Genomic DNA, 14673 nt, shown 5'->3' on the forward strand with positions numbered 1-14673 from the left:
GAATTGAGTTGAGATGATAAAATATTGTTAGAATATTATTTTTTAATATTATTATTATTTTGAAATTTGAAAAAATTAAATTATTTATTATATTTTATATTGAAATTTGAAAAAGTTATAATGATGAGTTTAGAAACCAAACGAAGCGTTAGTCTGCACAACTCGACTTAACCATTCATAAATTATTAGCACACCTTATAAACCAGCATATCGTTTATTTGTAAAGGTTCAAGCGGTACAATGAACTAGCAAAGTTGCAAACTGTTTATTTCAAAGACTCAAGAGGTGCAATGATTTAGCATATTTACAAAGGTTCAAGTGGTGCGATTGTCAACGTGCTCTATAGTTTATTTGCTAAGTTCGTCGAGATACTTAAAAATAAATGGCCAAGCACTCTGTTTTGCACCACTGAAACATAGTAACATTTCCCCCACCGTGAGCCACAACCAAGCCACCCCACGGCACCAGACTTTGAAGAACCAAACTTCAATCAGTGGAAAATATTTAGAGCACTGCTTAGATGTCAATCGGTGTAAAAAAAATAAGAGCACTGCTTAGATGAATCTAATTTTGAGGACTACGTACAATTCGGCATACTTTTGTTTATTTGCAAAGAGTCAATAGGTGCAATGATTCAGCATATTTACAAAAGGTCAAGCGATGCAATTGTCAACATGCTCTATAGTTTATTTGCAAAGTACGTTGAGATAGTTAAAGACAAATGGCCAAGCACTCCCATGCAGAGAAACAAGAATCAGAGAAACAAAAATAAGAATTAAAAAACCTGAACGATCAAACAATAAGATAGAGCATTTTTCATGCAATCCAAACAAAACATGTTGCGTTCGCTTTTATGGGAATCTCCATGAATGGAGTAGGGAATGAAGTAACTTGCTTTCAGAAACCTTCGCATATTCATCACAAGACAATCATACGTAAACACAACACGCAAGCACATGATTATCTTCATGCTTCAATTTTCTGAAGATGCATGTGCTTCTTATACTTTATATGTTTGTTCAGTGTCTTAAGCTCTGGCTTGGTACAAGTAGAAAATGCGCATACTCCTTCATCGAAGCCAACAACGTCGACACCACCAACGAAGTCTCCTTCTCCGTCCATTTCTCAAGTGACTTCATCGACGAATTCTTATGCCGTTTCTCTGGCTTGGGTGAGTGAAGGCGGATGTCCGGAGCGACATGACATGAAAATGAGAGAGAGAGCAAGAGAGAGCAAGAAACCAAGACTTAGGGAGAGAGTGAGTTTTTCATGACGTTGCCATGCTCGGAAATTTCACGTGCACTGGTTTTGTGTTGGGTGAGGGTGGTTGGGCGCAACTTGGGTTTGGTATCATCTATGGCTGAAGGAAGGCCGTGAGAGCGCCACCATGAGGAGCTACGGTCCGCCGTGCTTAGTTGTTGCGGTGCTCCTTTTTGTGGGGTTAAAACAGGGGCATTCAGTTCTTCTTCATCCATGGTCGGTAGCCAATGTGAAACAACGCCAATATTCTCTACCTTCCATGTTCGTCCCACGCTCTCTATGGACCAGCAAGATTTCAGGGTAAAATTAAAACAAATATTGCCATTTCTTTTTCTTCTCTCTCTCTGTTTTTGTTTTTTTTAACGAAACACTTTTAATTTGTTTCAGGTTTAAACTGATAAAAAAATCCTCTAAATATTATTTTCTATTTTACATTCGTTTTCATATTTTAAAATTGAAGTTTAAATCGGATTATTGCATGGGATAAGTACACTGTTGCAAGTAATGCAAGAATCGGAACATTTTGATGACAGTATCGGTTGCTGGGCTTGGGAAAGGTGGCGGCTTATTGGAGAAGCCTACCATTGAAAAGACGACACCTAAAATAATTGTTACACACTTTTTTTTAAGTACCCCACTATTAATGAATTTATTATTTTAATTAAGATTTTACGATCTCTATCGTAGTTGAATAAATTGATAGGCAGCTTGAATGGTGCAACCCTCGCACACCCAAATGAAAAAAATGGTTAAATTTGGATAACTAAAATGAGTGAATACACAAGCATTTGATTGATGGTTTTGTTTTACTTCTTGATTTGGTTGGCAGGCTTGCTGGCTTTAATGTCCATCTTTTATGGGTTGTACAAGGTTTCAGTATTAGACGTATGCGTATGTTTCAGTAAACTCAAGCCACGAAGGAGATGATGGAGGACAGAAGCTGTGGAGAGTGGATCGACACCTCTGCAATGTTTTGGTTAGAAAGAATTTTGTATTCAGATATATACTAAATCTCATTTTATAACCTACATATTTGGATATATACAGATTTGAATATATTTTACAATCACTTCTCTATTTTATGACAATTCACGCATTGCGCGAGTATAGGCTCGTCAAAATAATTGCGGAACCTGCAATTTTTTTTTTTATCAATTTTTTCTATTGTGTCACACATTTATATAAAATAAAATGAGATTAGGAGATGTTTGATAATGTTTTTCATTTTATCCAATCTCATCTCATTTACTTTCTAAGCATCATTCAAATATAAACACTTTCAAACTAATCATTACAACTTTCACAAATTTTAAAACAAAATACAAAAAATAATTCAACTTTTCCAAATCTCAAAACAAAAATAATATTAAAAATTATATTCTAACAACATTTTAATTTTATAATATTTTTATTCAACTTTTTCTCTCTCTTTTACCAAAATTTCATAAAACATCATAACTCAAATAATTTTACTATTATTCACAGATTTCTCATTTCATCTCATTCCTCAGGCCCAAACATCCCTTAAAAAATTATAAAATCATAATTATATATAAAAGAAAAGTGTGCATGCTACGTATACATACAAAGAGATTATACAAAAATAAAATTATAAAGTAATGTGATTTCATGTGATTCGTTAGATTTATTTTATATTGACGATGTGTCAAGTTTTTATATTTGTATTTCATTAATGACACTTTTGTAAATAGATTAATGGCAAACTTGTAATATTTAATTGATGGCAAAGTTGTAATTATATATATTTGTATATAAAAGGCAATTGTGCCTACGGGAATCGTGAGATACAGAAGAGAAAAACACTTTACCTTTTCCTTTGAAGCCATGTGCGATACTAGAGAGAAACGAAAGAGATTTTTTCAAACCCTAGTGTTACCAAGATCAAATTAAAGTTTGAGGAGATGATTAAGTGTGTTTTTATGGTGTGGTTTCTTTAGAGGATAATACAAGGAAGTCAATTCATATTTTATGCGATGATCAATGGTTGTAAGTGATTGTAAATTTAATTTTGATGCATTCTTTAATAATAAAGATTCCTAGACTGTTCCTGCTGTGGATGTAGACAATTAGGGTCGAACCATGTAATTTCTTGTGTTGATTTCTCATTTATTTTATTATTCTTGTTTTTATTTTTGATCTTGTATGAGTATATACTGTGATTTTGAGTTTTTTAACGAATTTAAATAGAAAACTAAACCGATCACATTAATCATATATTTTCTTAGGATTTAGTTGTCTGATATTCAATATTAAATTGTACATTACAACCAGTTACGTTAATTTGGTTCTTTGAGTATTTGTTTGTGAGATGCTGAAATTATAACATTTTATAATAAAATAATTTTACAATATGACATATCACATTACAAACTACGTAACTTAATGAAAATAAGGATAAAATAAACTTTTATCATAATTTCATGTCGTCCCATAAATCATACTATACACCGTGCACTCATATGGTTTTTATGAGACCCAGAAACGTGCCTAAGAAATTTTAGATTTGGACCCCTTGAACCAACCACTAAGTTCCGACAACAAACGCCCATAACTACAACCTGATTCAATGAATAGAAACCTCCAATGAAAATAATAAAACAAAAATAGCTGGTGATCTGGAATTGATGCTCTAAGGGATATGATACAACTTAGATGGTTTCAAACTAGCAGTGACATTGAAATACTTCAATGTCCGGATCCACTTCTCCTGGTCCTTTAACAAATGAACCGCGATCGTGTCTGGCCAAAGCTCGTGCGTGCATCTCGTGGGCGGATCTGGAAAATTGTACATAGACCACTTAGCATTGTGCCTGTTCTTAGCACGATTCCCTTCTCGCATCCAGTCCCCAAAAGTCTTGTCCTCAGATCCTATCGTATGGTTCTTAGGAATATCGGATTCCTTAATCCACTCAACTATATCCCAGGAAACCAAATAGCCCATCCCCGACATGTAATGCACAAAGGGATCCATGCTCGGACATGGAATAACATAACCATAGTACAAGTCTTCTCTAGGCAATGGTCTCAAAGAATCCACCAAATTGTTCACCCTGAAATAGGAATCGTCATCGGCTTTCATGACATAATGATATGGTGGGTAAGGACCAACATTTGTAGTAGTACTGTCGGTTAGCATTTCTGGCAAGCTTGAAAAGTAGGTATAAGTCTTACCCTGCTTCATGTTCTCTTTGCAATTGAGGATTATGATATCGTCGTAACGCATTATCTCTAGTGCAACAAGCACCTTTTGGTCCTCCTTTGTTAGGTTGCAGAACACGAACTTGATGTCAACTTTGGCACCCACCGGAGCTTGCTGTGTGCTGTAGACGAGACGGAGGAGGTGACGGCGGTGGTATTTGTCTGCAAGTGTTAGAATGCCAATGAGTATTCGAATATCATCCGAGGAATTAGCATTTGAGGCTAACAAGTCTTCCGATGATAATGAGTACTTATAATAGGATTGTGAGGGCATGTACTTGGCTAGAGCACAAAACTTCAACAGGCTAATAAATCGGACTTCATTGATAGACCCTAAGATGCAAAGGAACAAGATGATCAAGAAGAAAGCAGAAACTACAAAACGTCTCAGGTCAAACCTTGCTCTCTTCATCATTTCTATGACTCTATTTGACAATTGAACTCAGAACTGATATGATTTAAGCAGTGAGAGGTACTCTGCGTGTATATTATATATACGTGTCGTGTGTGTTTGTGTGAATAGGTTTTGAATGCAGGGCCTTATTGATCAGGCCGTTCGTAAATTTCTTTGATGAAACGCATGCATTAGTTGTCAATTTCGTGCTAATAAGACTAGCTACGATGCATTTTGACTTTCATTAATGTAAGGGATCGAGGTGATCATGGAGGGGAAAAGGCATGGACTGATCAATGAATTTACTTATAATATGATACGTACTCGGCATATGCCATCATGTGTCCTATATATATTAAGGTAAACGGCAGCATCGATCACTGAGCTAGCTAGCTAACCTTTGAGTTGTCATATTTATATATATATATATATATATATATATAGTTGTACTTATATTGATTTGCTTAAGAAGTTTTTACTTTTTTACATATACAAATATTTATACAAAGATTGATAAATATTATGAGACTTATTTTATGTATCTAATTGATGATCAGCCTCATGCTTGATCTTAAAATGCGTTAAAAAAGGACAGTCGTGAATTATTTAATTAGCTAATTTGGTCTTGCTAGCACATTGCCAAAGTACTGATTCGGTCTACTTTGCTTAATTAGGCATCTTTGCATGAACATGGCCGGTGGCTTCAATATCTTCAGCTTGCTTGCTTACTGCTCACAGTACTTGAAGAGAAAGCAATGCCATTTACCCTGAAAACGGGCTATATATCTATCCAAGAAGCTGATGCATGCTGCCATGCTGGTACTTCGACCCCGCCCAGAATAGGGGCACTGGAAACACGTGTTGAATGAAAATCTTCCTGATTCGGCACGGAAATTTATTGGTTTTGAATAATGATATATATAAGAAATCAACAGGTCAATCACAAAGTACGAAGCTCGTCATCTTATCTTATGTTTGAAATTGAAATCAATCTCCTCCCCATTGGAGCTGATCATGCACATCACGTGCCATGTTACTGAATATATATTGGATATAATCACAAGTTGATGATCTAATTATGGCAGATATGGAGTTTGAGGCCTAATTGAAAGGATAGCGTGATTTTTTTTATTTGATGGCCAATAATTTTATAACTTAGCATGCATGCAAGAGAATATTCTAAAAGAGATTAACAATATTAAAAACCTTAGGCGCCTCCTTCTCCCTCTCTCTCTTGTAAAAAATCAAGAGTTCTAAATCAAATTTTTGCCAGAAGGGGAGGAGGCCTAGGCTTCCTCCTCCTCCCTCTCATTCTCTCATTCTTCCATTCACCTACCTTATCTATTAAGATTTTTTTTACTTAATTTTTTTTACTTTCTTTAAAGTCGAAAAAGACATATCTACAACTTTTCAACAACTCTCGTGCGTGATTCTCATGTTTTGCTCGGAGGAAAGTGATCATGTTTTGCGAAAATCACCGTGCGTGATTCTCACACGTTGCCCATATCTGCACGTGCATGGTCCTCACGCGTCACTCCTTCCGGCAGCTCTTCTCGACACACGAGTCAGATCACCAAATTCGCCACCACCAGACCTTTCAAATCTGACATTTGTGCCTGAAAAGAAACAAGTGTATTGCCTTTACGAGCCGTCATAGATTCTAAAGTCTATCAGAGTTGGTCCAAACTTTAGTCCGTATTTTTTCACATCTATCTTATTACTTTCCTTTTTGGTTTCATTTTTGTTAATTAAACTAAAAAAGAATTCATTTCTCAAACGTTTGTCTGTAGAGGTACTTGAGTCATCTTTTTTTATGAAAGGTGATGTTGAGTCTCTGTTTAGGCAGAGAGTGTTGTCTCTTGGACATTTTTCTGTAGAGAATATCAGCAATAATGAAGACTAGATCGGTCATAAAAGAAAATAGTGTATTGATGGAGTTCTAAATTTATTATTTTGATTTTTGATGTCATGTTTGATATGGAGACATAACAGAATCATGTATCCAGTCATGGATGTAAGTTTCTCTAATGAATGAACAATAACAGTTTCCCTTAAAAAAAATAAAAAAAAGAGGGAGAATATTCTAAAAGTCAAAGTGGATGGTATAATGTTTTTTTTAAATATATAATGCTGTTAACAAAGACTTGAATAATTATAAATGCCTTATTGGAGAAAACAAATCCAAGCTGTAGGCAAAAACGCATGCATCGAACATAATTTACTGAAGGTTTCCTAATTAGGAAAGAGCAAAAAACAAAAAGAAAAACGAAACCAATTTATCCAAATCACAGATTAAATTGGAATCAATTTACATAAATATCAAAGAAAGCTCCTTAACGGTGCGACAGCATAATTTACATCAGGAAAAAAGAACAGAGTGTGGGATTAATCCCACAACCATGCATGCAGCCTGCAGGCCGCACTTGAATTCAAACTCGGACATGTCGATGACGTACGTTGCGAAGTTCTAATCCTCGTACCTTTCCCTATTTCATGCTGACCACCAAACGCTTGCAGGATTCTTCAAAATCAAAATCCCCATAACAGTTTTGAGACCTTTTAATAAAAATCAATGCCTCCTTCGGACAAAAACTAAAATACCATCAGAACCAAGGGTGAAAAAAAAGCTGTTATGGAGAGATTGCCTTGAAGCTATTTCCTCGACAATATTGAAGTTCTAGCGAAATTTGCCTCTCTATCCGAAGTTGGTGATAGAAATTAGCAATAAACATCTCAGCTCTCTTATCAACATCATCTTCGGAAGGATAACTCATCATCTTCTGTAGCGCTAGCCCCGGCCTACTTGAAGACCCTGAATCCTCAGAATCTAAATCAAAGCTATCGTCGGTGTACGCTTTCAAGCCTGGCCGATCATTGAAACTTAGTCGGTGGTTAGTGTTTGAAGAAGCACTGCCTACCATAGAAGCTAGCTGCCACCGGATACTAAAATCCAACAAAAACCTCACCTTCCTCACTGCCCTCCTAACGCGAGTCAGCACAGAGCACTTGTTCACGCCCATGATGTCTGATCAGAAATATTGTAAGAGTGACAAGTATGAGTTTACAAAGCTATAATAATACAGGTAGATTTCTATAGCGAAGTTTAAAATTAGTGAACTTTTTTAGGTAGGGTTTATAGAGGAGTTTACACAAGCGCGCGCGCACACACACGTACATACATATATATATATATATATATATATATATGATTTAAGAGGTTAATAGATACGAATACAAGGTTACGTGAAGAGGGAAGTTGCTGGCCGGGGGAAGTGGTCAGTGGTCAATTAGCTAGGAGAATGACGCGTATGAAAGTGTATTATGTTCCGCGTATTAATGCTGATTAACTAGAAGTTTCGAATTTTATTTTGGGAAAGGTAAAAAAAAGTAATTTGACAGGTTCTCTTGATATTACCACCTGTTTTGTCAAGGTTATAGTACTACTCCGCAGATGACATGGACTTTTACAAAGCTTGATGTACAAAGCTTGATCTATATGTTCCATTTGAGATTTGACCGTTTAGAGAGTTTGAATATCTGGGTGATCTCCAACTTTAGCCAACAGCCATGCAGCCTGCCCTCCGTACGTAGGTAATTACCTGATGATCAAAACCAACTGTCATTGCCATTGGAGGATGTCTTTAGGCGTAACAAAGCTTGGTGGCCAAGGTGCGTGCAGGCATGATTTGACAAAATCGCATATCAATTGCTTGTTATTAGTTTGTAGATTTGACTAGGCAAACACGGGCCTAGCCTCCTGCTCAAATTAGCTCGTGATCAAATTCGGTGATGCTGAAACTTGGCATCCAAGTTTTCGGATACGGCAGAAAGAAGGCCGTGCAAGCCGAGATGATCATACTGTGGGCCGTGGCGGTTAGAAAATAAGTACAAACAATGGAAGATGCCGCAGCCTTTTATGACTATTCGGTGCAAATAATTAAGCACGTACGTGTATGAGAATACTACGAAACGAAACGGAACTTAAGTGCGGGTGGCCGGGCTCATCTTTATTGGCTAGCCCAATCAAGACTGGCCTACTTAGCCATCAACCATGTTACCTCTGTGTGGACTTGGGTTCATTGATGAATTGTTGCATGAGGTGATGAGGTTTGGTTCGATTCCTTACCTAAGTAAACTTATTATTTAGAAGGAATATTTTAGTCATAAAAAAATTATATAAAAATAATTTTATAAATTGATATGACTTCATATGATTTATCATATTATAAAATTACTTTTATCGTAGAGTAAATCTAACATAAAACCAGATCAATTTATCAATTTATTTTTATGAAATCTCTTTTTGTCTATAGTAATTTTTTTCTTTAACCACAACTCAATCAAGAAGTGTTAGATCTACACATAAATGATCTTATACAAGAAAGTTTATACACTAACGTGCATGGCTTAATGTAATAAGTCAAATCTACTACTTTATACTAAAAAGAGTTTTACAATTTAATGGATCCAATTAAACGTGTCAGTGTGTACATTTTCTTCTCTAAGATTTCTGTGTAATTAAACATTTCTCAAAATTCAATGCGACCTATACTTTGTATTTAGAGTTTTTGAGCTTAAGTTAATTAGCTTATAGGTTATAATCCTGGTCTGGTTAGACTGAAAATCAAATGGATCGTCTTAGGCGGGCTTGCATGCTACTATGGATTATGAAAAAAAAAACCAAAGAAAACTTGCATGCTTGCATTGACAGAAGTGGATTGTAAACAGACCTTCGAGATGAGTTGTACATGTGTTGTAGATTTATTATAGGGGTGTCAATATGTGTTGGGTTAATTGAGTTCGGATTATAAAAATAATAAGAGAAATAATATTTACAGTCATGAGTGCGCAAGTGTCACGCAATCACTTAATTAAAAAAATGAATAAATACATTACCTATATAAAAAAAATAATTTTTTAATAATGAACCATACTCTTTTTAAAGCGATTGCATGATACTTGTACATTTCATGATTTTATGTAATATTAATGAAAGAATAAATATTTCTATATCGACCAGAACAAAATCATAAAAACAAAATAATAAAAAAGCTACTCGTTGTCAAGCTCAACAGTATATACGATTTTTAAGGCCGAATCATAGAGAGCATATTTAATTAGAATTTATATCTCTTCCTCTCGGGGAGGGGCATGGTTAAGATCATGCTTTTAGATTCCTAATTAGGAGTCATGTCTTGATACTCAAATTCATATTATCTTTAGTATATATATATAAAACGCTAAACACTATTACATTAAGTTGGTATGTAATCATACCATTTATTGTGCAACCCATTATAATTTTAAAAAAATTAAATATCATACCTTTCATGTTAACAATATTACAAACTTTTATATTAATAATATAATATTGTTATGTCAATAAATAGACCTGTAAATAAGTTTTTTGTACAATTTTAATTATTAGTACGGACTGATCATGTGCATGTGAAATATAGTACTACTAATCTCTCTTCTTGTTTTACTTGGCCAAAGAGCTCTCGTCCCCGGCCTACAGCATATATGCTTTCTTTTGAGAAAAATTCACATTATTTTATTATTTTTTTATCTTATCAAATTTGTGGTCCATGTATTGATAATGAGTAAAATAAATCAATTAGTAATTTAGAAATAATAAAACCAATTTTTAAAAAAAATAAAAAATAAATATGATATATATTATTATATAAAAATAATTAATAACAAAACTCTTCTTTTAGAGATAACGTGGATGAGTTTATCTCCATTCCCCGCTTTACGGATCAGAGAGGGGCCAACACTTCAGTTTCCACTAGCCGACATACATGTCATTTTATAAGTGATCAATTGGTGTTGCCGGGCCTTTTGTTTGCCACCAAACATGGACTCTCGAAACACAAGCTGGGACGTTTCAACATATCTTACTCTTTTTATCTTTATTTATTTTTATCTCTACTCTCTCCGTTGGTTCATAGTAATTAAAAAGATTTTCACGCAGTCCGCAAAACATACTAAAATAATATAATGACTATAACTAAAAATCTATAACGTACGTACCATGCATATATATATATATAGTAGGGGTGTGTTGATGTCGTATTTCGCAGTCCTTATAGTACCACAACAACCAACCTCTCATAACCTGCAGCTAGGAAGAAGAATGGGTTCCGGTAACGTTCGGGGTCACTCCGATGCCAAAGTCAATAAAGAATATTTGAGTGATGAAGAAAGGTAAGTGAGTCAAGTAGTAGAAGAGCTCAGAGAGCCTTCCCCTAAGAGAAGGATGACTGTATTAATACTTAACTTGGACTTGATTGCAGAGGGAGGTCGTGGGGTGTCAGGTCGTGCTCGGGTCAGACCTGCCACCACCCTTCTGTCGTGGCAGTATGTCAGGTAGTGCCTTCATACAACACCTTTGACAGCACGTTGTTGCGTGTTTGGGCTCCTTGACACACATTGAATGCGGCGTGTCTCTGGCCTAGCGTGTCTATGATCAGACACGCCCAACCGCATGTGCTCTGCTGCAGTTGTCTGCTATGTACCTTATTGCACGGTTTGGCCGCCCACCAAGATCCCAGGTGATCGTTGCCTTGTGGATGGGCAGGTGAGTCGTGGGCCCTGCACACGACTTTCTGGCTTGGGCCCTTGGCCTGCTTTGGTTCCCGCCTGAGGGGTTTGGAGCCTTTGCAGCTTGATCTCTTTGGGCTTGGGCCACCCTCCGGAGGGGCCCCCCTCACAGGTTGCTTAATAATTAACTATATTTATGCTCTAGGGTTGAGTACATTGGTTTTGATATGGTTTTTGAAACAGTAGGAATTCCAACAATTCCGTATATTCTTCTTCTAAAAACCTAAATAAACTAGCTAGTTCTGATCAAGGCACTTAGTAATGGTGAACATATATGCATTTTAGTACGTACTGATCATGAGTGAGACAATGTTGAATAATGAACATAGGGAGACAGACATGATTTGGAATGTGATGTTAAGGAAAAGGAAGGACTTGATCAAGAGATTGGTGGCATGCATTAGGACTGTTCATTTGGGCCAGGTATTTTCCCAAACCCGAGAAACTGAATTTCAATTCCAAGTCCTGACTCGAAACAAATTCGGGTCAGAACTTGGGTACCCCCAGTCCGGATACTAGGTTTTATATCCGGAACTCGGGTTTTTTTATTTTTTTGAATGTTTTGATGTTTCAGCATGAGTTCACATCATTCATACAAAGGTCATCTTAATTAATGTACGTTTCGAAACTATCATCTCTCATCGACATTGATACGGTTGCAATGCCTTCTCACCTGACCCTCCCTGTTGGTTAGAACATTGGTTGAAGAAAGCTTAACAAAAGCAGAAGAGAAGACTCCGAATAAGTGGTTCTGATCAACAGCAAATTGTCTAACAATGGGGTGCAGTTTGTGGATCCCTTAAGATGTTTGAGTCAATGCCAAACAAGCCCCTGCCCTCTAGAACATCTATGTAGTACTGGTTATTGAATGTGGCGGGGGTTACATCGTTTGGTACAAGCTTAAGTTTGTTACAGGAATTCTTCTTGGGCATGTATGCCTTAGGAAAGCTTCAAATCTTTGATCCATTAGGCCGCCAGGTTGGGGATCGTACAATCTGCTACCTATGTTTTGGCACTGTCCAACACCAAGTGTATGTGCACCTGCACACAGAGAGAGAGAACAAACATGAGACCAAAACAAATCGCATTGAGCAACGTCTGCTGATGATGAAGGAGATGCAAGCTTTAAAAAAAAAAATCGGGTTCCAGCTCGGATTTGACTTGGGCTAATTCGGTCCGAGTTTTAATCCGGGTTTGAAATCCAAGTTCCGGTCTGGATATACCCGAGTTCCTAGGCTAGAACTTAGATGAACAGTCCTAGCATGCATGCATAGGAATGTGGGTCCTATATACGTACGCACCGAGCCATTAATGGCCGATGAGATGAGAAGCTTTTATGTCCTCACCCCGAAAAAATGTTAGACACGAATGCTAAATAAATAAGTCTCGTGCAAATTTTTTTATAAAAAGGTAGATCTCATTAAGAAAAAGTGAATTTTTTATACTTTTTTATAGTGAAATCTACTTTTTTTATTTTATTTTATTTTTTATTTTTTATAAAGAGTCATGCTAGGTTGCTGCCAAGCAATGACCGCTAGGTGTGCTGCCTAGCACAAATTTGTATTTGTATTTTTTTCTTCTTTTCCTTTTCATATTTTTTGAATATATTTAAATATTTTTAAAAAATAAAAAAATACATGAATATATTAAAAATTATTTCTTTAATTACTAAGTAAAAAAAATAAAAAATAAATAAATATATAAACAGTTAAAGTGAAGAAACAAACTCAGGCGGCATACATGATAATTAATTCCGACCCTCAATATTACGAGCTACTATTGCATGCACATGCAACTCATGATCAATCAGGTGCATGAACACAGGCTATATAATACATGGTAATTAATAATACATGCATTGATATTGTATCATGAGGGCGAGATGTCAATTAATGTTTGGAACAGACTAAAGCTAGCAGACTGAAGTGGCCGCTAGCTAGGTTAATTAATCGGCCAAAATAAGCGTTCAACTCTTCAGGATGGCAAAATTTGTCGGCAGCTTAATTAATTCCTAGCTAGCTAGCTAGCTACCAGTCGTTTGGTAATTAATAATTAAAAGCAATGTTTTATGATTTATCTTATATATAAACATATTAATTAATATTGTGAAGATCATTGAGTCTGATCTCTATCAATCAGTTATGGTTATGAATTAAGTATAACTACCCTCATAAGTAAGGGTGTAAGGTGGCCGGTCCAGATCGGAAAAATTGATAGGATCGATCGGTTTGATCTAAATCAGACTGAACTGGACCAAAGAAATAGAGGGTCGGTCTCGATCCAGAAGGTAGTGGGATATCGGGGTTCGGTCTGGTCCCGGAGTGGAGATTTCTCAGACCAGACCGAACCGAACCGACCGAATTTTTTTTTTAATAAATATATTATTTTATATAATAATTGTAAAATAAATTATGTAGTTTTTGTCTAATCTATCCCTAAATATATTATTTTATATAATAAATTATGTAATTTTTATCTAACCTATCATTATTTAGAATATAAAATTTTAAATATGTAATTACAAATTAATATTATATTAATCATATATTATAAATTAACCTATCAATTCATAATTAACTAATGTGTGACCAGTGATCACTGACATCTATGAGAGTCTGAGACTATGGCCTAAGTTGCAACTTGCGAGTAAATATAAAGCATGTATAGTCCTATGGATGTATGGAATCATGGATAATTAAATTATTTATGCTTATTAGTTATTGCTTCATATACAAAATATAAAAAATTGTAAATAGCTCATTATAATTTATGCATTAACTTAGAAATATCATAAATTATAATACATTAATATACTCTAAGTTAGTAACAAATAACAATTAACATCATCAATATAATTATATAATTATAAATTGATAACTAAACTAAATCACTATGTCTATAATACTATAACTATAGTCTATAGTCTATAATTATAAAGAAATCACTATAAGTCTATAAGACTATAAGTTATAAGTTATAACTATATATAGTATTAAATTATTAATATCACTATGACTAATGACTAATGACTAATGACTAATGACTAATGACTATAAGTTTATAATATTAATACTATTATATAGTCTAATATATTATATAACTATACTAAATCAGTGAAATCACACTAAATCACTAATACTAATATATAACTATACTAATAGTATAATATTAATACTATTATATAGTCTAATATA

General features: G+C 35.0%; 2 protein-coding genes across 2 annotated transcripts; both read right to left on the bottom strand.

Moving 5' to 3' along the window:
- Nucleotides 1-3910: 3910 nt before the first annotated feature.
- Nucleotides 3911-4894, bottom strand: LOC121262721 (hydroxyproline O-galactosyltransferase GALT3-like). The gene has a single exon (XM_041165310.1). It carries the CDS (start codon nt 4892-4894, stop codon nt 3911-3913), a length of 984 nt encoding a protein of 327 aa, XP_041021244.1.
- A 2313-nt stretch (nt 4895-7207) lies between these two features.
- Nucleotides 7208-7990, bottom strand: LOC121263187. Its single transcript, XM_041166014.1, has one exon. The coding sequence runs from the start codon at nt 7891-7893 to the stop codon at nt 7504-7506; it is 390 nt and encodes a 129-aa protein (XP_041021948.1). The 5' UTR covers nt 7894-7990; the 3' UTR covers nt 7208-7503.
- Nucleotides 7991-14673: the final 6683 nt, after the last annotated feature.

The sequence above is a fragment of the Juglans microcarpa x Juglans regia genome, chromosome 4S (genome assembly GCF_004785595.1).
Source record: "Juglans microcarpa x Juglans regia isolate MS1-56 chromosome 4S, Jm3101_v1.0, whole genome shotgun sequence".
NCBI classification, from domain to species: Eukaryota; Viridiplantae; Streptophyta; class Magnoliopsida; order Fagales; family Juglandaceae; genus Juglans; species Juglans microcarpa x Juglans regia.